Consider the following 25,587-nt stretch of genomic DNA (forward strand, 5'->3'; position numbering starts at 1 on the left):
AGTGAATGCCTTCAAAACACATCTGCCAGCCTATTTGGATAGATGAAGCGAATTCTATCAGCCATTCTGGGCATCTTGAAATAGGTTTTGTTTCTTCTCAAAGCTGAGTTGGTTGGGGAGGAGTCCAGGGAAACTGGTTTTGGATTATTTGGCAGAAACTAGAGTTCTCTGCAGTACTTGAGGGTTCTTCTGTCCACCAGAACTGATTTACCAAATATTTAATCTCTTTTCTTGTCTCTAGTATCTTTACACTACCAGAAGGCATCATGATATGGAGGTTCTGTGTGCAAATATCTATCCAATATTATTTTCTGCAGACAATCCTGAATAGGAAGATAATGTCTGGATGCTGATGATCAATATAAACAAATCCTTATTGCTGCACTGAACAAATCATTACCTACACAGCACTTTTCCCATGCAAGCCCTTCCAAAGCCCCTATAGTACTTACCACGACTGCATTAAAATTCATGTAGTCCTATATTTTACTGCATAAAACCTTGAATGGTGTTAAAATAGTAACTTCATTGCAGGGAAATTGGTGTCCGTGAAGGTTAACAGCCCATACTGAAAGCCAATAACAAATGTCCTTCCTTAATGAAATGCTTGGTTTAGATCATAGTTGTCATACTATACTTACACACTAGTCCACCAAGCAGATATTATAAAACAGATTCATTCACGAAGTACAACATACAGAAGCAAGCCTCTGGTATTTTCAACCTGAATTCAGACTAACAAGGTCTAATTTCAGTAGAAACTAAAACAAATAAACTTCCTTTACCATCCAAATGAGAACACAGAAATTTTGTCCATCATTCATACATTCAGCCGCAATCAGGAAATTAGAGACTGCAATGAGATCAAAGAATTTTACTGCTCAAGGTACCCAACACTATTTTCTACAAGTTTAATATCACTCCTCCCCGCCCCCCTTACTTAGTTATATACTACTCCTAACAGCTAGGTCAAATTTTATGAGGAGTATTTCTGAAAGCTGGAAGAGCTTTCTCTGGAAAGAAGCCATCTGTTTGAAGCATTCAACTCCTTCAAGATCTGAAATGCTTCCCAGTGTTTTTTCGCTTCCCAGATGTATTGCAAGTTCCAAATATCTGAGCATAAAGTGACAGACTTACACAGTTGCAAGGGAACTTCTATTTAGTGGTAAAGCACAACTGAGAGGTAAGCTGTGTCAGTCGGATATAAGGGATCTGAATGAGGAGGGCTGCTGCTTTGGATTATCTATGTTTTGCAATGCCAGTGTTGTATTTTTTCATGCACGTGAAAGGTATCCACAACTTCAGACACTTATGCTGTGGAGTGGCTTTTCTTTAGATACAAATTGCATATATCATACATCTTCCCACAGACCCAAGCTACACTTAGAGAATATGAGAGATGTTCCTCAGCCTACAATAATTTATATTTCAAGACAAGGGAAAACTGATAAAAGACTGTTGAAAAAGAGGCAAATCCATCCTACCTCTGTGATCAGCTGAGATAACATCAGTACATTGTGCAACATGAAGCTATTATCCAGTAACAGGGACCATAGCATACAGCTCAAAAATCAATCACTCCGAGGAGACTGGTTAAGGAAATTAATACCAAAATTACTCGTGATTAGGAAATACTGAAACATTGAGAGAATTCCCTAATAGAAATGTCATCATAAAAGCCTCCTTGTTTCCTTTCTTGATGCTTCTAATCAAACACTCCTCTGTTTAAACAGCCAGTGATAACTTCAGCCTGCTATGATAATGCCTAGCGCCAAGGCCTGAGAAGGAAAGCTGACCAGAGAATGAGCAGAAAGAACCAATTTTGGAGATAAGTTTTCCTTTGTAACTATGCTAAGAAGTATAATGAATAGTACTACTCAGTTTGGAAAGAGTGCGTTTTATCAATAAATTTCAAAGCACTTGCACAGAAATATACAGCTGGAAGAAATGTCAGGAGATCATTTGGTCCATCCCATGTCACTAAGATAGGGTGAATGCACCCAAGCTGCCTTGGCAAACATTTGTCTAACATTTTCTTTAAAAAACACTTGTACAAGCTACAAGGATTTCAGGGCTTCATTATCTGTACAGTGCTAAAGTTCTCCTTGCTGCAGCACAAGACCCAACCCCCTTCTTTTTGCCGCAACGCTGGCTACATAGCCAACAAATGACTGTCACGTTATTTATAGAAAAAATGTAAGCAAAGATGTCCCACCTTAATCTCATCTTTTCTAAGCTAAAAAGTTATTTTCAACCCTTAGTGAGTTTGAGTGCACCCTCTGCAAGCTGGAGGGAAGGGATGCCATCCAGGGGGACCCTGACAGGCTTGAGAGGTGGGCCTGTGAGAACCTCATGAAGTTCAACAAGGCCAAGCGCAAGGTCCTGCTCTTGGGTCGGGGCAATCCCAAGCACAAATACAGGCTGGGCAGAGAATGGACTGAGAACAGCCCTGAGGAGAAGGACTTGGGGGTGGTGGTTGATGAGAAGCCCAATATGACCCGGCAATGTCCATCTGCAGCCCAGAAAGCCAACTGTATCCTGGGCTGCATCAAAAGAAGTGTGACCAGCAGGTCAAGGGAGGTGATTCTCCCCCTCTACTCTGCTCTCGCGAGACTCCGCCTGGAGTACTGTGTTCAGCTCTGGGGCCCCCAACATAAGGAGGACATGGACCTGTTGGAGTGAGTCCAGAGAAGGGCCACGAAGATGATCAGAGGGCTGGAGCACCTCTCCTATGAAGACAGACTGAGAGAGTTGGGGTTGTTCAGTCTGGAGAAGAGAAGGCTCTGGGGAGACCTTATAGCAGCCTTCCAGTAGCTAACGGGGCCTTATAAGAAAGCTGGAGAGGGACTCTTTATCAGGGAGTGTAGTGACAGGATGAGGGGTAACGGTTTTAAACTGAAAGAGTGTAGATCTAGATTAGATGTAAGGAGGAAGTTCTTCACTGTGAGGTTGGTGAGGCACTGGAACAGGTTGCCCGGAGAAACTGTGGATGCCCCATCCCTGGAAGTGTTCAGGCCAGGTTGGATGGGGCTTTGAGCAACCTGGTCTAGTGGAAGGTGTCCCTGCCCATGTGTCGTGGTTTAACCCCAGCCAGCAACTAAACACCACACAGCCGCTCACTCACTCCCCCCCCACCCAGTGGGATGGGGGAGAAAATCGGGAAAAGAAGCAAAACCTGTGGGTTGAGATAAGAACGGTTTAATAGAACAGAAAAGAAGAAATTAATAATGATAACACTAATAAAATGACAACAGCAATAATGAAAGGATTGGAATGTACAAATGGTGCGCAGTGCAATTGCTCACCACCCGCCGACCGACACCCAGCCAGTCCCCGAGCGGCGAATCCCTGCCCCCCCCACTTCCCCGATCCTATACTGGATGGGACGTCACATGGTATGGAATACACCGTTGGCCAGTTTGGGTCAGGTGCCCTGGCTGTGTCCTGTGCCAACTTCTTGTGCCCCTCCAGCTTTCTCACTGGCTGGGCATGAGAAGCTGAAAAATCCTTGACATTAGTCTAAACACTACTGAGCAACAACTGAAAACATCAGTGTTATCAACATTCTTCGCTCTGAACTCAAAACATAGCACTGTACCAGCTACTAGGAAGACAGTTAACTCTATCCCAGCTGAAACCAGGACACCATGGCAGGGGGATTGGAACTAGATGATCTTTAAGGTCCCTCCTAATCCAAACCATTCTATGATTCTATGATCTATGATCCTTTATTTTCTAAACATCGTAACTTTCTTCTTGCTGGTTCTTCCCAGTCTATCCACATTTCTTAAGTGTGGTGCCAAGGATGAACTCGGTACTCTCAAAGTGTACTACTTTGTGGAGTGATTAGGTCAGCAGCTCTGTTGCTCATGGCTAAAGAAAGCCACCAGTAATATAATCCAAGTTGTCTGGAAAAGCAAGGCACTACAGCACATTACATGCTTAGAGGATTTGTCCACAAACAGATGTAGATTGAGAACTACAGCTCTAGGTGCTAACAAAGCAAATTAGTAACTTGCTCGAGGATCCTTCCGGTTATACAAGTTAGATGGGTCTGCAATTCTCCGAGTCCTCTCTTTTTTAAGCGTATATCCTACATTTGTCTTGGGACAATGTCCCTTCCCTAACTATTTCTTTTATGATTACCTTAGCTGAACCATTGCAGTCAGGAAAGCTGCCTCACCAGAAGGACAGCTTTCACCCAAAGAGCTACGGCAAAGCCAGGAGCAGGAACTCAAGTTAGTTGGAACCCCAACCCTTCAATCCCTTAGCCTGCATTACCCAATGAAATTCACTTAAAAGAATGATAACTCTTCATATTTTTGAGTGCATACGTATTCTGTTGTTTCACACTTACTTTATCTCTATTTTAACTAACTTTGATCAATTAACTTTGAATAACTTGCATAATCCAGCTAGGCAGTGCCAGAGAACTAGAGATCTCCGGCTTCTAAAAAGAGTGCTGTAAATCAAAGAATTTCTTGAGCACTTATTCGTGAGATGGGTCAGGCAGAAACCAGGCCAAGCCCAGGGAGCAGAGCAAAGGTAAGAGCACAGAAGAGTCATTGTTTGCGGTGTAATAGGAAGTTATGATATTTGGAAAGATGGAAACATCAGACTTCGGTAGGTAAGGGAGGAGGTGCGCTGAGGCTCCGTGTTTGCAATGTTATACTAACACTATTGCTACTCTCTCCCTCGTGTCAAACCTGACGCATGGAAAAATGCCCCGGGGCCCCAGGAGGTGCCTCTTCCTACCAGCTGAGGCCACTTGCCCTACCAGAGGGATCCGACATGACTGCAGCTAGCGGGCGAGGGATGCAGAGGTATCCCCCTCAAACTGGTGAGAGAAGAAGACACTTCATCAGCAGTGCTGACACACACACTGGTAATGGCTCATAGTGTACAAAGACTGGCACGGCAGTAAAAACTCATGCACGCACTCATTGAACATCAGCTCCCTCTACTGTAAATACATCGGTATACGTTACTCTGCCACCCCATCACCTCCCAAAATGGTCAGTTTTGATAAAAGTACTACTCTGAAGCACTGTGACTAAGATGACTGCCAAAATGCATCCTGCAGAACCGACAGACAGAAAGACAGGGTGGATTTTTCTTTTCAGTTCTTGTGGTTACGATAATTGGGTTTTCAATCTTCTTGTATGCTGCAAATATCCATCTCTAGTTTGTCTCAAAACTAGAATAAATTTCATGATCTTAATCTAATATCTTACAAACAACTGTAGACTACAGTCTACAGAGCAGTCTGCTGCAGTAACTGCAGTCTTGCCTTTATTAGTCACAATATTCATTTCTGACAGAAAATGTAATGCCGTGGATCCTAACCTCTGCTGATCATTATCCTACTTACGATGTTTTGTCTTCCTGAAAAGGTTAAAAATCTGACAAGTCTCAATAGCTGATGGCTGTGCCCATCCATACTGAGGGCTATTCTTGGTTCCAGCAGAAATCAGAGACGTTTGCAGCACAGCTCAGTAACACAGTCCCATTAACTGATAAGATTTACTCAAAAGTATGACTCAAAAGGACAGAAATTGTTGTTCAGTCCAGACTGAATTTATTTAATAGTTTAAGCCCAAAACTACGAGAGGCTGGCTTTTTTTCAGAGAAAGGGAAATATTTTTTGTTTTGAAATTGACCTTTTTTTTTTTTAATGTTAGACTAAACAAAAGTTTAATTTCAGATTAAACCAGTGCTCATGGTTTTACTTGGCATGAAATCCAATTAAATGATCAAAGTATCAAAAGTTGGCCAAGAGATCAAGGAAGATGAGGACAGCAGAGAGGCTCTGAGACTTGCCCAAGAATGGATAGCCAGAGCCTGTAGTGAAATTTTAATGTAATGGAAAGCACAGACACTAGATCAGAAAGAAAGCAGACACCTGGAGAAGTGATCAATAGCCTATCCATGAAAATGGCCCATTTATTGATTGTAAAAAAAGGAGCGGGAAAAAGATGTTAAAGTCGTAAGACAGGGATGGAGAGCTGAGTGTTGAGATTCTAATTTGTTTGAATGTTGAAGAACAGAGGCAAGGAAGAAGATTAAAGAGAGAGAATAGATGAAAATATCATCCAGAAAGGTCAGCTCAGAGGACAAGGAAGCATCAAGGGGATGGGCTGAAAACACTGGAAGTATTGAGCTAGCAAGTATCTCCAAGTAAGGAACCTGAGAGACAGCCAGAGCTGCCCTAGCCAGCAGGAGAAAGGGAAGGGAGGCCAGGACACCAGTGTGCTCCACAAGCATGGGTTGGAGAGATTGTAAAATCCCCCAGCTTCTTACAGTATCCTATACGCTGCTGTACAGAGGGTCACATCTCATCCTTAGCCGTGGGCCCTCTAGAGTCCCTTGAAGACAGATAATGAGAGAAAAGGGATAAAAAGCAGAAAGTGAGTTTGATCAATTTAATGTTGACTTTGTACCATTCCTTTGATAGGAACAGAATAGTCAAAGCAAATAAAGCTGCTTTGAAATAGGAATTGACAGGACAAAATATAGCAAGTACATGACAGGAACTTTATCAGAATTATACCACAACTCATTAATCTGTATCACAGTAATAATGTTACTTTAAAGTTAACACCAGTATTTCAAAGCAGAAGGTCTTCTGCATCTCTAGCAACTCACTGCAAACCCTTTACAGCTAATCAGTATCATTGCTTCAAAAGAAATTAAACTGTCTCCACCCAGTAACTCTACTGGCATTTGATCTACAATTGGCTTGAAGTTAAAAATTAATTACCCTTCCAACATATTGATTACATGACTATAAACATAAAAGCAGCAGCCCAGAACAATGTACACTGACCCTCTGTTGAAACAGCATGTTTGTTTTCAAAAGGAAGCTAATTAAGACAAGTTCCCTAGAAGAGGAAGACAGCAGTAAAACTAAAACCAACAGTGCCATCTAGTGCATCGCTGTGTTCAAAGAGCACGATACAGAATCACTCGCATCATTCGTTATTTCAGCTAGTTCCTAATGCTAACAAAAAAGGACGGGTAAATTACTATCACACTCCATATGCCTGAAGTCCCAAGTCTTACCATCGGGGAATACGTCACTTCCAGATGAAGAAAGTCTTACATCATATTTACATTTGTGTAATTAATAAACCTATAAAGATAAATGTACCTGATTAGTAGATTTAACTACTAACTGTGAATTAACTGAAATAAATAAAAGTTCTACACTGACAGGAATTCTCAGGTTTCTAAACTGCTCTGTTTCAGAATAGCTACACTGGGACATCTCTGTTGTCTTTAGATGATATCTTTATAATATACACTAAAATAAAACATATAAGAATCTCTAGATATCTTTCATGGCTTTTTATTAGATGTATATGTATACACACCAGTGAGCAAAAATAGAAAGCAAAAAAAGGACAGTACCATTTTATTTTTTGTAGTGTAGTATCTGTTTAGGATCTGCTAAATATACCCCTTGCTAATGGACACTGATTATTTTTATCAGAAAAATAGAAGCCATAAACTTTTTTTCCCCATATGTCACTGACAAAGCATGTAGGGCTTGCTTCTAAACCCTCTCCCCTAGAAAAGCCAGGGTCCAACCCACATGAGCAACCCTCACAGAGATTACAATTCCACAGAATTGCTCTCCCATTTAGTTGCCACCCAATTTTATGCTTCTCTCTGGCTGCTTTATTAAATGTTCCCTTTCAGGAACACTGAATACTGAATTGGCTTCCTTTTCCCAAAACACTGTAGAGTCCTCCTACTGCATCTATTATCATGCTTGGCCCTCTGCACTAGATTAATGTACATTCATTGTCAGCTCTTAACATAGATTGCCTTAAACTACAAAAGGGAGCCTAAAATAAAGGCTGTATATCCTGCAGTAGGAAAAGAAAGTTTACAATCTCTATGCCAATTGCCTCAGATTCCTTTCTGCCCCAAGGACTTATATTTCACCGGGGTTTTTTGCACCCATAGCCTGGTATCACTAATCTTTAATCCATACGAAATAGTGTCAGGCACGTCTCAGATGACATTGGGCACACAGATGTGTGCAGCACACACAGAAGTCAAGCACGCATCCTTCAGATTTTGCAGCTTAGTCAAGACTGAAATTTCTCTCTGTCTTCTTCATCAGCTCCTCCCCTGACATCAGAGGAACTCGTCCATCGACACCCACTGAAACTGCTTCACTATTTGTTTTGGTTTCCCTTTTGTTTTGTTTTGCTTTGCTAACAGAAATTCCCATGAATGTTAAAACATAAAACAAAACCCTCGGGCTGACACAGACCTGGCCCGTTTTAGTCCACTCCCCTCCACCTTGTGCCATAGGCAGGAGCAGGACCTCACCACCATCCCTCCCAGCCTCGGCCATTGGCAGGTGACCCCACCAGGTCCTCCACCGCACACATGACAAAACCCCAACTTTGCCAAGTTTAGAGGGCTGTAACAGACTTTCATGAGCAGATGGAGGGTTTATTAACAGCCCATTTGAAAAAAACTTCCCTGGAGTATAGCCCACGACAAGGGGCAGGCTCTACTGCACGGAAACTGTGAAGGGCAATATGCTGTAAGGAAAAAAGATGACATGAGATCTGCTTCCCTCTCCTCTCCACCCTCCCATTTTCCTACTCCTTTCTTAGGTCTTCTCTTTTTTCCCTGAATCACAGGAGAAGTCCCAGCAAACAAGGCAGGGAGCAATGGTGGCAGCAGCAACCTGGTGCGAGTCAGAGCCAAGAAAAGACTGTGACTAAAAAGAATCTGAGGCCAAACCCAGAAACAAGTAGCAATGAAGAGCTAAAAACTACCACAAATGAACCCATACAGGTCCAACCATCACGTGCTACACAAGGGAACAGTCAGAAAACAACATCCAGTGCTGTGCAAGGACACAGGTCACATGAAGAAGCTGGACTCAGTTACAGCAGGTCTGCAAATAAGCTCAACTAGGTTTAGAAACAGCTTTTCATGTCGCCATGTTGGCGAGCAGCACACAAAACCAGTGGTCCATCTGTGTCTCACCACCTCCTGCCTATTATCGTTCCTTCTAGGTCTTTCATAGGTTATCAAAGTCTCACATCCTGCCACCGTTAAATTTTCAAGAAAATTTTTTGTCTTCTCCTGTGTTGCACTTGAAACATGTATAAAGGCTCCTTGCTGCTCTCCTTTGCCTCTTTCCCTAAAAATCACTTTTGACTTGAGGGCCACAAAAATTTGAAAAGTAGTGAGAATACAGAGCCCTCTCCATCACACTAGATGCTGTTATCTTATGTATCTGGATATCCCACTTCTGTTTGTATCTCTTCGTCACCTCATCCTACTCATCACAACAGGGATGAGACTCCTTTCTTTGCTGTATATCCTGATCTGACATGAGAGACTAAAACCAGAAGTTCAAAATCTTCTGGTGAGAAAGGAAGTGGAGCACAGTATTTGCACTAACTTTCCACAGATTGCAAAAGCCTGAGCTTACCATCTGGAAAGAAAGTACATGAGGCCTTCTGTCAGACTAATGATCCGTATCAGTCAGGGATATCATTACAACAGCAGCAACAGGAGTTAAAACAGGCAAAGATACATAGCAGATGCAATTCTCTAAAAATTAGAAAACTGGTTAAAGCACACGTGGAATAAAACTTTGTTCCCTTTCCAGGATCAAAAGCATTTTCTTTGGTTCAAAATAGTTCATCTAGATATTGAAATTGTTTAGTGAATTATTAATTACTATCAAAATACAGTTCTGGTTTTAGTTTTTTCCACTCCCAATTAGTTCACACAAAATGCTTGCTAAAGGGCCACAAAGAGGAAAATGGCAGCAGTTTTTTCAGAGTAAGCATAATGTTTTACTCCTCTGTGTATTTCTCGAACATGGAGAAATGAAAGTAGTATAACCTGACCTTTAATCTTTGTGTTACTTTTGTTCTGAGTTGTTCTTCTTAACCAGTAGATTACTTCGGGGTGTGGGGGGGTGCCTTATGGTGAGATGTATTTCTTCTGGTTTTGTATTAGACTTTTGTCAGTTGTCTTTCATGCCAGTTGAGGGAGAATTTGACCAACTATCCCTATATCCCAATCTACTGCAACAAAAAAGCCATCTTTTTTCCCTTTTTAAAAAGTTGTCAGGAATATACAGAATTATTAACCTAATCAAAATCCCACTCCCATAGAGACAATCAATAGTGGAAACGCTTGGGGGAGGAGGCAGGAATTCTTCCTTGTAAACCACTGAAAAAAGAGATGACAATATGAAGCCTATGAAGCTGATCACAGCTGAGTACAAAACAAGCATGAAATACAATGATGGATAATTCCTGCATTAATCTTTGTTATGCTTCTGGTATTAATTTTGCTCTTTGCAACAGACCTCTGTATCATTATATAACCCAATTAAGTGTAAAATTGAGGTCTCAAAATAAGAAAATAGGATTTTTTGAAGTCAAACAAGATAAATGCTATCTTGAGACAATGTATAGACATATAAAATTTGGCATTCCCTCCCACAGACACACTGCCCATTTGTCTGTAACCTCCTCCCTTGATTCCCAATCATTTAATCTTACCTAAAAAGGCCCATGGTCAACATCAACTTCAGAATCCAGGTGGGTGAAATCCTGGCTCTCTTGTAGTCAGATGGAGACCTACTAATTTCTAGAGCACCAGTAAATTGAGAACAATGCAATTATTACAGTCATATATAGAACTACTTTTGCTAAAGGATAATGGTAAGATAAATTCCTCAGTTTCTTTTACATCTAAGGTGGTTTCACTGCGTCCCTGTGCAGAGATAAGAAATGACAGATTTCCCAAGGTAGCAGATCTTGGGCTCTAAGGCCACAGGTGAGTTCTGCAGGACAGGGTTTACATGATTGCTATAGGCAAATTGCACCACCATCTGTGCCACTCTTCCATTAAACAGTGCAGAATAAAGGAATAAATAAATAAATAAATAAATATGCAAGCCTCTTTTAATAGATTAATGTGATTTTATCAATACACAACATGGCAACTGTTTCAAAAGCAGAAGACTGAAGTTATGTTCCCACATCAGCATTCAGACACTGTCCTAATTTTCACAAGTATTTACTTGTGTTATGTAAGGACTTTTACTGAAGTCAGAAGCAAGTGTACTCAAGTACTAATATTTTGTGCATCATCCGGGGGCCAAACAGTAAAAAATGAAATTACATTGCTTTACTTCAAAATCCTAACTCCCCTTCCTACTACTTTTTCTCATATGTGATACAAGATCAAAAATTAAGGACCCACACCACTGTTAAGCAGCATGAAGCACCAATGTCTCTGAGGCATTTTTCTCTACACAGGCATAGAAATTCTCAGCCCTTCAGTCACATCGGCTTGCATGGTTTACCTTTATTGAGATTTTATCTTCATAAGACATTTAGTTCTACAGAGAGTAAAAGAAAAAGGAATTTGGACTCCTCTAGTGAATCTCAACTTCATTAAACAAATCAGCACATTTGCCATTTCCTGTTGAAAAATAAAATTGCCAAACAATGTCTCCTTTAAAATGAAAGTAAATAAATCCAGCTAGAAGACTACACTTCCCTTTTTCAGAAAGGAGTAACTAAAAATATAAACAGGAACCAGGCTCAGTGAGAGGGAAGGAAAGGAATTCTTGTGTTTTCTCATGGAGCTTTTCAAAATCAGGTGGCTCCTCTATTCCTATGAGTTAATTCTCTATCCCTGTAACAAGTTAAAGGCTGGGGAGAGCAGTGCTCCAGCTCCTTTGCTTTCTTCTAGCACCATTGTTGCTTTCTCCTGGTCCTCCCTTCTCTTTCCAATCTATCCTGGCACAGAGCAAAGGCAAACAAATGATGTACACCAAAGGAGATCTGGACTGGTTCAGGTTGGAGAAGTCTCAGAGCTATCATGAGGCACACAGTTATCTTAAAGGCCCTCTTCAGCCATTAAGGAGTGCAGAAGCCTTACACTTTGATTCTCCCCTGCTTCCTAATCCCCAGCCTGTCCTCTCCCTTTGTTAATCCTAATCCTGCTCTATCTCTGTATTATCAATAGCTACTGATACAACATTCCTGATGTCGGAGTAGGAGATGCAATAAAGGCAGTACAGAAATAGAGCCCTCATGGTACAAAGTCCTTTGTGGGTAAGTGTGCGATTTACCTCCCTGAGTACAGGTTCCCTGAGGAGCACAGAGCAATGCTGAGTTACAGGTGTAGTCCTTTCTCCCTTCCCTTAGCCTTGTAACTTCAGCCGTCCTTTGTGTTTTAACCTTAGCCTTTGTCACCCTTCCTTGGTCCATCACCTTCTTGCCCTTTGATCTTCTAACACTGAAAGGGGATTTGGCTGTCATAACACAGGCACCTAATATTTAGACAGCTGGGTCTGAACTAGCCACCTCATTACAGCCAATAATCTTATCCTAAAACAGACGTCTTAACTAGGTCAGATGAATCTCACCCTTGGAGTGCTTATTTGTCCCTGTTGATGTAATGGGAGCCGAGGGTCACCAGCTCAGAGTCAGGTGTTTATAAGTATCAAAAAAACTCCCCAAATAATCCCATTTCAAATACTCTGCTAAACCTTTTTACAGACCTTCTATTTGACCCTGGTCTTCATTAATACCCCTGTTTCATTAATACCCACTCTAACCTCAGTAATTTCCCTGGTACTTTTTCTTCACTCCTTTTTAAAAGCCAGAACCCCTTCTGTATTCCATCCTCACTGGATCCAGTTCATTATGCTCCAACTATACTCTCTCTTCTTTGGCTCTTCCATGGAGCCACTTCCATTCTCAACTTGAGTCTCTCTCCACCAGTTGCTGAACAAGAAAAGGGCTCAGAGAATCATGCCATACAATGTCAGAGAGGATTGCTTCAAGATCTTCCTTGCTACCTTCTTCTGCAACACAGGCCATAGAGTCTATCTTTTAGAAAAATGGTCAATCTTTATTCTAAAATTGCTAGTGCCAGTGTTGACTTGGTTAAATTGCTCCAATAGTCAACTACTCTGACAATTAATACTAAGTTTATTTATTAATACTAAGTCTATTTTTAGCCTGAATTTGTCCTAACTTCTGGCTATGAATCCTGTAATATCCTAATACATCAAAACATCCTATTAACAACTTTCTGATTTCCCAATAAGTACTCACAAACCTTTAAGCTTTTTGATGGTAAAGTAACTAGACTGGATTGCTCACATTTTCCAGTCCCTGATTATTCTTTGAACTGCTTGCAATTCATAAATGTTCTCCTTGAAACCCTCTAGCTATACCTGTCTATAGCTAATTTATTTATCTTTGAAAAACAGGCTGTAAAATAGACATGCTAATACTCTTCTTTCCAAAGCACCGTCACAGCACATGGCTATGATATAATTTATTAATAAAATATTTATCACTATAGCACAGACTAATGTTTAGGTTAGCAACTTTTCCACAGACGCTGTAAACAAGGCTAGAGAAAACTTTTCTACTTGTCCTATTTTTCCTGAAAACTCCAGTGCTGTAATTCAAACCCCTAAAATTGCTCAGTACTGGCAATCCATCACGCACTGCTAACCTCAAGAATACTTTTAGAATGCACTTTTACTACACTATTGTTCCTTACATTGCATCAGAATAAACTACCATTGAGAGAAGATATTCTGTAATGAAGGATGTTTTATAAGCAGTCACTAATCTTCTTTGCTTGACAGTACTTCATTTTACATTTCAGAAGGAAATCAGGATTCTTTTATCACAGAATTTTGGATTAAGTGCTTTTGCAAGTCTGACAACTTTATCAAACAGTACACTAAGGAAGACAAAGGGCAGGTGAAGAAAAGAAGTTGGCAGGTAGAGACAACATTTTAAAAGCTAAAGCTGTGGCTTTTAAATAGTTAACATACTAAGATAGCAAAGATAACAAACATGTTAGGAGAAACCTACCAACACATACCCCATGTATATAGATTACAGGCTTCAGAATCAGTAGAACATGAATTTTTCTGGCACCTCTGAAAATCTGTACATAATTTGGATTATATAAGCATTGCTCCTTCCAAAAGATAGCTTGGGACTGACTAGAACCGAAAGTAGATGTTTTAGCATGCAGCACTTCATCCTTATCATCTTCTTGTTGCCTTCAGCTCTTTGCAGATGCTGATGCACTATTGCCCGTTGCCTTCAAAGAACTGCAACCTCCTTATCTCTGCTGGAGCAGGAGTAGCAGCCAACAAGACATAGGTGTACTTCCTTCCTTTGGTTGCCTTCCTCTAAAATGCTCAACACTTGCTCTTTTTCAGCCTACTTCTGTGCGTTCCCAACCTTGAATAAAAATTCTGTATCACAAATAAATAATCCTGCTCTTAATTCTTGAAAGAGTATATCTGCTTCAAAGCACCTCAATTTATGGGAGAACTAAATCTTCTTGTAATCAGTAAAGTAAACTACTTGCCTGCATTTTAAGATAACTCTAAGAAACAACATGAGTATCTAATTCCTAAAGCATAGGTACATGTCAAAAGAAAGGCAAATGCAAGACTTTTTGAATTTGAATTGCATAAGGCAAGATATATAGCTGACTATTCTTGGAGAGGATGAGGTAGAGAAAGAAGTTGAGAAAACTCCCAAGAATAGAAACAGAGTAGGAAGTCACAGAGCAAGTCTGGATAAGATCTGAATGCAGTCCTAAAATGAACCTAAAAAGAGCTTCTAGGGTAAATGTGGTAATAAAAGCCCCTAAAACTGACAAAAAAACCCCCACTCTAAATATCGAGTTTGTCATCTAAGTAATTATGACATGCATAGTCTCCATGAAAATCACAAAATATGGTGAAAAATTAATAAAACTTGGAAAAATATTATGGTTGTGAAGCATAACGAATGATGTGACAATCTTAAAAATGCCACAGTAAGCAAGACTGTGAACTTCATGAGCAAAGAAACCAAAGGACAGTAAATTCTAAAGTATCAACAAAAATCTTGACATAAGACAGACATTTTTTACAGTGAGAACAATCATTAACTGGAACAACTGCAAAGTGGTAGAGTCCCCATCACTGGAGGTTTTCAAGATGCAATTGGACAGGGCCCTAGATAATCTCACCTATGCTCCCTTTCCCATGAAAGGTTGGACCAGAAGATCCTTCAAGGTCCCTTCCAATGTGGGCAGTTCTATGACTCTAAATGGGACTTCCACAGTAGGTGAAGGGCTACTGAGTCATTCTCTTCAATGTCTGTTGTGGCCTAAAAGATCACAAGTGTTATCTAAGAAGAAAGCTCACTCTCAGGTTTGCTCTACAGTTGCACTTTATTAGAGTTTTATTCCTGTCACAGCTTTCTTTACAACACTGTTTTAAGGATATAACATTCAACTTCTCTAGAACAAACCTATCTGCTTTTGCCGCTAAGGTTCTATAAAAGCAAATTGCAAGGTTAGCAAACACCAACTCCGCCAAAATAAGGACACAAATTGGCGGGCAATTCCCAAGGCCCCAAGATCTGATACATATTTGGGAATCTTGGGAACTGGAGTATGCCTCACACCAACCCACAGGAATGTGAGGATTTATACCATCAGGTATCAGGATTCAGGGAGACGCTTCCCACAGAAAGGTGCAGGTAGCAGGGACACAGCCCGCCACACCTTTCTGGGCACTCCTCCTGTCCCACTGCCAGGAGCACCATCCGAGCGGGGCTCAGAGCTTGGCCAGAGTCCACCTTTGTCCTAGGAAACAGTGTAGTACGTCCTCCAGATTAAACAAGTAAGCACCAAATACACCTCTCATCAATTTGTCCTCTGAGCAGACGCAATAGGTCAAATGTCAATTGCCTGTCTTGAATAAGAATAATGAAAATGTAATTATCTTTTTCTGCATCGTTTATCTCAATCTTGGGGGCCAGTGCAGAAGGACAGAGGAATTGTGCTGTGCTAACACCTATGTGCCATTGCCTCCTCGCCCGTCTTCTGGATGGCTTTAGCACAGAAACTGCACTTCTCTGAACCCATTTTGACAGCCCTTCAGGGAGACCTTGCAGTAAGGATTGCTGTGCCCTTCCTCCCAGTGCTACTCAAGAGCCAGGGGTCTGGCCTTACAGAGTCAATACAGAAAGAAATGACAGCAGCAGTACAGCAAAATAGCAAGGAACTTGATTGGCAGCTCTATTGTGTCCGATTAGATGAAGTAGAACTCAATAGCTGTGCTTTTTTTTTTTTTTAATTCATTTGTTTTTCTCTCATTGCAACAGTAAACCACACACTGCTCATCAGATAGATCTGCTAGCCCACGGTGAGCTTCATGTACTGGGACTAGACATCTACTAAGACATGAGCTAGCTAGTTAGCAATAGGATGTTCTGCTGTTCTGTATGTGATTGTAGTGCAGATTATCCTTTGATCAATGTGTAGAGACACTGGCACATGAAAAAGATCACTAATGTGGGTGAATTTTATAGCATGAGAAGATTTACTGGCTGGAAATTGGCTGTATTCGATTTGAAGATGTATGACTTCAGATAAAATGCATATAAATTCTGAACTAACTCAGGTATCACTGCTATTTCCTAAGTCACTTCTTAGTCTTGACATTCTTAAGCCTCATATCCTGAAATTTGTTCTGCATCTTCAGGACCATTTTTAGACCTCCTTTAAATTCCCCCTGAAATTTCCATATTCTTCCTGAAAAGACACACAAGCACTCCAAAACACTGAGTCACAGGGCAAGAACAGTACTTATTTCTGTGTGATTATTCATTTCCCATTAAGTCCTAAGGTCACCGTAAAGCACCTGCCAGGGTAGTATGCAGAAGGTTCCCATTAGTATCTACGATGACTACACAGTCCTCCTCTGAATCATTCACTTCATCATGCGAATTTCAGTAAACTTCAAGAAAAAAACTGGTGTAAACATGGTACATCCAACAAATAGATGCATTAACTTATGAGAAAACTATATAATGTTTATCTGGTAAGATCTACCTTTTTGAACTATCCTCTTAATACATATTAAATAAAGCAACATCCCCTAGCTGGCAAATCCCAAGGTGTGTTAAAAATTAACAGGAGCATTTCACAGACCTCCTCAGCTAGTTACCCTTAAGACTCCTGGGTGGAAGTTATAAAGTCCTGTCATGTGAAACTCAATGTTGCACAATGCTTTCCCCTGCTACAGACCATTACCTTTTATTATTGAGTCCAAATAATATATGTGAGATGTTCTAAAACCAAATATCCTTTAGATGTACCTTTTCTGCTCTACACTTCACCACTCTGCATCTAGCAATGGCCTTATTAAACACTGTTTGGTTGTCCTCTATTTTGTTCCTGACATGAATAAACTACTGTCCGTTATCTTGATCCTCCATGGCTACAGGCATTTTAAATCTCTCTTCAACTTTCCTGAATCAGTCACGTTGTCCAACTTGTACATTCATTATTTTGACTCTTTTTCATTTTCATCCTTTGTTGATATATTGATTTTTGGTGCCATTGTAATTTCTACGTATCCATTTGACTGTAACAACTTCTTGTCCAATATCACTTTCCTTCATTTCCATGCAACAGTCCTGTTAGGGAAGCTAGAATGACAGCCTTGAGAAATTCTACAGATATTGGCAATATTTTGCTATACTGCATGGGACAGCATTAATCACTGCGTACAAATACTTACGCAAGAAAGACAGATGTGAATGAACTCTACAGCATAACCAGATCCTTTGGCTAGAAGCTGGCTACATTCATACCACTAATCACGACCAACTGAGATGGTTTTTGACACCTATGATTTTCCAGTCAATGATCAGCTTTTCTTTGTCCACTATAACTGGGCTGAAGTACACTGTGCTGGACATTAAGAAAACATATTTTTTAAATGTTACCAAAGAGTTATCACTAGACATACAATTCCTCCACCATACTTCCTTCAGTTTGAAGTAACAATAAAAGCTATTCTTCCCACATATTAGGAACAGAGCATTAAGAAGTTCAACTTATTCTCTAGCAAGATCAGGTGGTCCATGGCAGACCATATTTCATTTAATGAATTAGAACTTTAATGTATAAAAAATTAAGTTCTTATTCTTCTGAAACTTCTCTGACTTTGAAACAGCTAATGGCCACTCTGGCATAATACACCAGCCTTTTTACCTTTTCCATCCTGAAGAACGAGGTCTATACATCAATTTCAACATCATACAAGACTCCGCCCACTAACTTTGTTATACTAATCATATAATCTTTCTCAAGTTCCAAATTGTCTTACATGTTTGAGTTTCCTAACATTAATACGCAGTAATCTGAAAGATGTACCCCTTACAAACAATATAACATTTGGTTTTACTTCATAATGCTTTAGAGTTGTCCTTTTTTAGAATGTGGAATGAGGATATTTATTTTGTTCTCTCGGCTGCTCTTGCTCTTGTATCATCCTAGGAATTGGCACCGATATTAATGAGATGAAGCCTACAGACAGCCAATTTTATTCAGACTTTATCCCAGTGTTCCACAAACCCCAAACACTCTACTTGGTTAAGACCAGTATTTCCCATGTTCTTTCTACTTATTTATTTCTACTTCTTTCCTACTGATCCAGGAACAGGAAGGATTTCTCAAAAAGGTCATCTGACTCCTCTTTTGGTTTCCTTTTTAGGCCTCTGCAGTTTTTCACCTTCTGCAGAATGGAGCCTGCAATTGTCTCACTGTTGCCACAACAGATCATTATCAAAGCAGCTTCTCCAGCTTATCTGTTTTCCCAGTCTGACTTTGCTCCCAGAAGAAAACAAAACTTCCCACTGTCTACCTGACCCTTGAAGAATAGTTCAACAATCCTCGCTGGAATGAAGTCACGGAGGAGGATGACCATCATCTGCGCCACGGCTGGCTGGAAGGGAGGGAGGAAGCATTCCCAGGAAGTGCCAACACATACTGACTGCCTTGTTCTCTCACCACTCTCTGGGCATCTGCCCCTGGGTCACTGTTGGAAGAAGACACACAATTTCACTGGCCTCAAACTCACATGGTTCGAGCTACACAAATGTTGTCTTTCCTCTATCCCAGTTCTCCTCAAAACTTCTGCTCTGTCTTCTTCCAGGCAACCCTTGCAAGCCGTCATCTCGGTTGCCCCTCTGTGTACCTGCAATATCACATGGCTGAAGACACTCTTGACACTTTCTTACTCTTGTAGTAAAAAATCTCCCATCTCTTTATTTTCCTGTTTCCTCCCATTGACCACCTTCCTCTTCCACGTCCAATCTTCTACAGTACCAATAATTTCACACAATCTATTCCCTCAGTCTCCGTTGCCGGCCTCAAACCGAGCTTTCTGAAATCTCTTCCAGCAGGCTGCCGGCTGCTCCAGACAAGCCCGCCGGCACTCGCCCTCGCCCAAACGCCCAGCGCCCGCGTCCACTAACCCCCACTGAGCATGCTGCCAGGCGGATGCCTGAAACCTAGCAATTTTTAGTTCCGTCTGCCCACATTTCCAGTGATCTTACTTAAATGGCTCATTTTGCTACCAAAACAGAGATGGGAGCCCCTACTGTTCGTTCAGCAGACGCCCTGAGGGGCGCAGCAGGCCCTGCCGCCGCGCTCCCCCCCGCCCCCCGACTCCCTCTGCCGCGACACCCAGCCACCGACGGACACGGACACGGACACGGACACCTCCCCCCCCCCCGCCACGCCGCTCCCCCCCCCCCCGTAACCTCCCCACAGGGGGACCCCCGCCCCGCGCCGAGCGCATGCGCAGAGACGCCGCCTGCCCAGCCTGCCGCGCAAGGAGCGGCGGGGGGGGGAGCCCCGCCCTTCCTGCCTGGGAGGGAGGAGACGGGGGCGGTGGCGGCGGCCGGAGCCAGACGGGAAGATGGCGGACCTGGAGGAGCAGCTGTCCGACGAGGAGAAGGTAGGGGCGGGTGGAGGTGCTGCGCCCAGGCGGGCCGCCCTTTTGTCTCCCGGCCCTCTGAGCCGGGAGGCCGCGGGGATGACCTCGGCCCTCGCCCTGTGGTTCGTATTTTTACCGTCGCCCCGCGGCCGGGCCTGTCAGTCAGGGGGGCGGGAGGAGGGTCGGCGGGGAGGCCGGGGGAAGGGCCCCGGCGCATCTCCCGCCGCTCCTTGTACGGTGCGGGCCCGGCGCGGGGCGGGGCCCGGTGTCCGGCGGAGGCGGCGGCCGCTCTGCCGGCTCCTCGCTGCCGCCGGGGCGGCGGGCACGGCCGCTGCGTGCCGCCGCCTCCGCCCGGTGCGCGGCGGGGCGGAGGGGGGACGGGACGGACGGTAGGGAGAGGCAGAAAAGGCGCGGGGGGGGGACGACGACGGCGACTCTCCCTTCCCCTCCCCTTCCCCCATCTCCGCTTCCCGTTTCCGAGGCGCCTTGCCGGTGCCAGCCGGCTGCTCCACAGCACCGGCGCTGCCCTCTCCACGCAGGGGCTGCGTGCCGCGGCCCCGGCGCCAGAGCGGGGCCGGCCTTGGCCATCGCCGCCCCTTTCAGCCCCGGGAGGAGGTGGGGTGCGGGGGATTTCGGAGAGGAGAGGAGGGGAGGGTGTGGGGACGAGGAAGGCTGTTCTGCTTCCTATTAGGGGGCAGTAATTGGGGAAGTGTAAGGTCGAGGAGCAGGGGGTCTGTGTGAACGAGACGTACGTGTAATCCCTCTTTATGGCAGCTGGAAACTTCTTAGATTTAAGGCAGATTTTTCCAGAAAAATGTCACAATCACCGGGGTGTCTTGTAAGACCTCAGTTATTAGTGCTGCTTGTCTTCCTCTATGGGATCCACCTTCATGGCAGCTGCCTGTTTCAGAGCTAGGGTGTGGTGTTTTGTGTACATGGTGCTGGTGCACTGCTCATGTCTTTATGTAATGCACGGTATTACTCATTTTTTACTTTAAAAACGTAGGTTTTCATGGCTGTGGAAGCTGTGAGATGACTTAAATGTGGGAGACGTCAATAAGTGATGTTTCAAACTTCTCTGAAGTTAGAAGAAGGATGTCTAAAATGTCTCAGTAGTTACAATAAGGCAGATTTCCTGTGTGTTTGAGGTTAACAGGGCCAGGTTTCAGAATTAGAGATGCACTGATACACCAAGAGATGCATAGCACCAGGATCTCACTATCTTTTTCCCAAGAGGCTTTAAGACTGTGCCCTCCTCTAAATTCACATTCAAATGCCACCTCTCTGTTGGTACAGGTAGTAATGTAATCAAGAAGTATATGTGGTAATCCATGACTCTTTTAGCCCCTTATAGAAAATACAAGTAACTCTAATCCAGTATGTTGTTCCTATAGGGGATGCTTGAAAATACTTAGACTACAAGTTATCTTGGCGTCATTGAATGGTTGAGGATGGAAGGGACCTCTGGAGGTCATTTTGTCCAACCCCCCTGCTCAAGCAGGGTCATCTAGAGCAGGCTGCCCAGGACTATGTGCAGATGGCTTTTGGAAATCTCCAAGGATGGAGACTCCACAACCTCCCTGGGCAATCTGTGCCAGTGCTGGGTCACCCTTGAAGTAAAAAAGTGTTTCCTTACGCTCAGACGGCACCTCCTGTGTTTTGTTTTCTGCCCATTGCCTCTGGTCCTGTCAAATAATAAAAGACACAGTGACAGTGTTATCTTGCCTCTGTATGATTTGAGAAGTGCTGCTTGTGCCTTTGTGACTGATGGAGTTAAGTTCTGAACTTTCTTCTATCCATTAATTCCAGTTTTTCTTTTCTCCCCAAATGGGGGCAGACCCTCTAGAGACTCTTCCTGCCTCGGTACAAGTGAATAGAATCAACACTCCTCCATTGTAAATTTCAATTGATTCCTTTATCTGCTTCAGTCCCGTATAAAATTGATTGTCCTGTATGAGTGGAATTTTCCAAGCCTGGCAGCATATTTTATTGGCTAATAAAGCAAAGATAGGCAACACTGCAAAGTCTTGGAAAAGCAGGCAAATATCCATGCAGATCCTGTGATGCCTTAAGATTTTAATTCTGATATGTTTAAGTTGTGCTATCATCTTACAGTAAAAATGTTATCTCAAAAATTCAGTTTTACTGAGCTAAAAAAAAAAAAATCAGCTGGACAGTATTTGAAAAGCACACCCTTCTCACTCATCCAGTTGGGACTATAAATAAATGTAGGGGTAGAGGCAGACAGACAAACATACATTTTCTTGGGGAATAAATCACATTGCTCCTTTATATACTTTTCTCCCATGATACAGAACTGATAGTGTTGAAGGCTGACACAGATGATGGTGGTGGTATAGTTTTGTAGGCAGTTTCAATAGAGACATAACTAGAACACTGGTCAAAACTGCTGAAATTCAAGGAGGGAAGAAGGTGAACAAAATGACAGAACTTTTTTGTACCAGACTTGTAATAATGCTGTAAAAGCATAAGTACATAGGAGATCAAGTGATGTAGTGCTAAGACAAGTTCTGAAAGATCTTTGATTCATGTCTGTCTTCATGTATAGTCAGTAGATTTAAGTGTTGCAAAGGCAGTAAGCAATTCCATTTGTAGCGGCTATATATTCCTGTTACTATCTAGTAGTCAGTGTAAGATGGCTGTATTTAGCTCTAACATAATTTGGGTTTAAAACTTGCAGTGTTTAGCGTAATTGAGAATACAGACAGGACATAGATTGGAATAGTGGCAAAACGGAGAGTTACAGTTCAAGTGATGAAGCTCTAAAACCAAGGAGGGAGAAGAGCCGGTTGCCAGAAAGAACACAATTTCAATATTGAAGATCGTGTAACTGGTTTTGAACCCAGTATTGTTCCTTAGATTCACATTTTAGCATGAGATTTTTGAAGTCTTGCTTATCTTTCAGTGACAATAGTAAGTGTGAGGATAAATTTGAAAAAGCTTTTTTAACAACATCTGAGAACTATTTGTAGTAAATACATTGTGTAAGATTTGTGTACATCCAAAGATCTGAAGTTGGGCCATTGCCAGTGAAAGTTACTGGCTTTAGCATCCACTACCAGGGATTTTGCAGTGCTAATAAAAACAGCTTTTGTGAGATGCAGTGTTTTGTAGTTGCTTTATTCACCTAGGTCACTGAAAGTTCAGAAGCTTTTAGATAGGTGGAATAACGTAGGTTTATGTTTGCTTCAGTCTATAAATAAAAATGAGTTGTGAGAGGTGGAAATCTTGAAGCCCTGAACTCTTAAGGGAGATAGCAATGGGAAGTCATCACTTTTGTGCCCTTCTTATGGGTAATGCATCCTCACTTAACAAGTTTTGAATGCAAAACCTGTTTATTTATCCGGCATATTTGAAGTAGTTTTGTTAAAGTCTAGTAACCATTTTTTGCAGTTTAATTTTATTCCAGTTTCTGTAGAAATTGTTTTCTTACCTGTGGCTATGTCAAACTAATAAGCATATATAAAAATGTTTTTAATGAGCATATTAGTGTGAATATAAAAGCTACAATTTATCTACATGAATATAGGCAATGATTAATGGAAGGTGCTGATTTTACTGTAAAAGTTGCATTTACTAATGTAAATATTCATTAAAAGAAACCCCAGTGCAAATGCAAAGCAAGACTAAAACTATTTAAATCATAAAACTAGTGTTCTGCAGTCCATTTTTGGTGACTTGAAGGGATGTGTTTACTGTAGATTTTTTTTTTTTTTAATGTGAATCCTGTTCTCTACAAAGCACGGGAGTTAAATGAGCTTTGTTGATATCAAGATAAAGCCTGAGAAAATCGGGGTGCCTTCAGGGAGGAAAGGGGAGAATCCTTGTAGGAAAGGATAACACATCAGGTTTTTTTTAATGCAGAATTAACTCTTGCATTCCTTAAAATGCTGAGTGTATAAATATGGGAATTGTCAAACATGACTTTAAAAAAAGGAACCACACCCCTTTCGGTAAGGTTCTGTCTCAGTAGTTCTACTTGTTCAGGAAGGTGGGGGTTTAACAGTAGGTCAGCTTGCTGTAATTAGAGCAAAACTTCTCTTCTGATGAGAAGGAAGTAGTCCCACTTGTGAAAATGAACCAGCATTGCTTCCAGGTATTTCCTGGTGCATTGGGTAACTTTGTAACTTCTTAAATTAGGTGTCAAAACCTACAAATCTAAGTAATAAAGGTGGATGTCTTATACCCACAAAACTCTGCAGTGTAGTTCCATCAGATTGTTTGAGGAAAACTTGTTTCTTTAGTCAGTGCTTTGAGATGAAAAGTCTATGCCAGTAAAATGCATTCTCATGTGTTTAACTTCGTTTTTAAAACATAATACATAGACAGCAGATCGCACTTGCATGTATAAACCTACCAATGTGGGAGGTTCAGGTGTTTCCTTAATGCAAATATAAACCTTTTTCCTGAAATTGCTTTGGAAGCAGTAGCAGAATTTTTTGACAAAAAACCTGTTACTTTTTAAAAATCTTTACAGGTATTAAAGCAATACATGTGCTCTAAATTATTCATTTTGGAAGGATCTTGAATTCTGACTCTGACTTTTAGAATTGCCCTGAATGAGACTTTGAGACCATAGATGATTAGAAGCAGGATGTGTTGGTGTGGAAGCAGGATTTGGATAGCCTTTTCTGGATATAATTGCACTGTAATCTGTAAGGTAAACTTAAGGTAAAGTTTTGCAAGTGTCCTTAATGTTCTTTCTTTGTAGTTCATCAGTGTATGCTTTGTTTTATATTTAAAAGTGCAGCTTTGCTAACGTGTCTAGCAGGAGGACCTTGTGAGCTCTCTGGTTCTTGTTTATATTTAAATTCTGAATGGAACTGGAAATGCTGTAGCAGGTTCTGATGAAAGGTTGAAAAACCTTTAATACTTAAATGTGAAATAACTCAGTTACTGTTTAAGCATATCTTCTGTTTAATTTACCACATTATCAAAGCTGTGAAAGTTAACATTTTTCCACAAGTAAAATGTAACAGAAGTTGTGTGGAAGGAATTGTTATTACAGAGGTGAGGTTAAACTCAATGGTTACACTTTGAAAACATTTTGAGGAAATTCTTTAATAAGAATGAGGAAGTTGGGAGTGCTTCTCAGACTGACATGTAGTTCTGAATTCCAAGATTAAGATTTTTATGTACATCCTGAGATATCATAGTGTGTTGTCTTGAGTTAGGAATTAATTTAAAAAAAAACAAAAAACCAAAAAAACCCACAAAACCAAAACATCAATACCCTTGAGATTGAAAGACAGAACAGAAATTTTAATCACTTTGTTGGGAAATTACAGAAGCGTTCAACACTGTCTGAAAAAATGATCATATACTGTATCTATAACTGCAAATAACAACTTCATTTGTTTGTAGAGTCATACAGGCTGGAAGAAACTTCTGGAGGTAACTTGAATGCCACTTGGTCAAAGCAGGCCAACTTAGATCAGGTTGGTTAGGGACTTGCGCTTTGAGTTTTGGCCATCTCCAAGGATGGAGACTGCACAGGCTGTCTGGGTGACGTGTTGCAATGTTTGACTACACCCATGGTGAGAAACTTTTCCTAATATTTAATTGTTGCAACTTGTGTCCAGTGCTGCTTGTCTTTTCACTGTGCACCTCCACAGAAAGTTGTTATGCAAAGCAAAATTTTGTGCATTTTTGACAAGTTAAAAATAATTATCTGAAGCTTGAAGATGAATACAAACAACACCTGTTGTTATAAATATAAGATCAGTGATTTCTAA

General features: G+C 41.6%; 1 protein-coding gene across 1 annotated transcript in view; it reads left to right on the plus strand.

The window, feature by feature from the left end:
* The first annotated feature begins 19,745 nt into the window (after positions 1-19,745).
* The window catches only part of CAPZA2 (capping actin protein of muscle Z-line subunit alpha 2), a 34,408-nt gene continuing 28,566 nt past the window's right edge, over positions 19,746-25,587 (plus strand). The window contains exon 1 of the mRNA XM_052789586.1: positions 19,746-19,852. Coding sequence (XP_052645546.1) covers positions 19,814-19,852 — 39 coding nt within the window. The 5' untranslated portion in view covers positions 19,746-19,813. The remainder of the gene's footprint in view (positions 19,853-25,587) is intronic.

This window comes from Harpia harpyja, chromosome 6, assembly GCF_026419915.1.
Source record: "Harpia harpyja isolate bHarHar1 chromosome 6, bHarHar1 primary haplotype, whole genome shotgun sequence".
In the NCBI taxonomy this organism is placed as follows: domain Eukaryota; kingdom Metazoa; phylum Chordata; class Aves; order Accipitriformes; family Accipitridae; genus Harpia; species Harpia harpyja.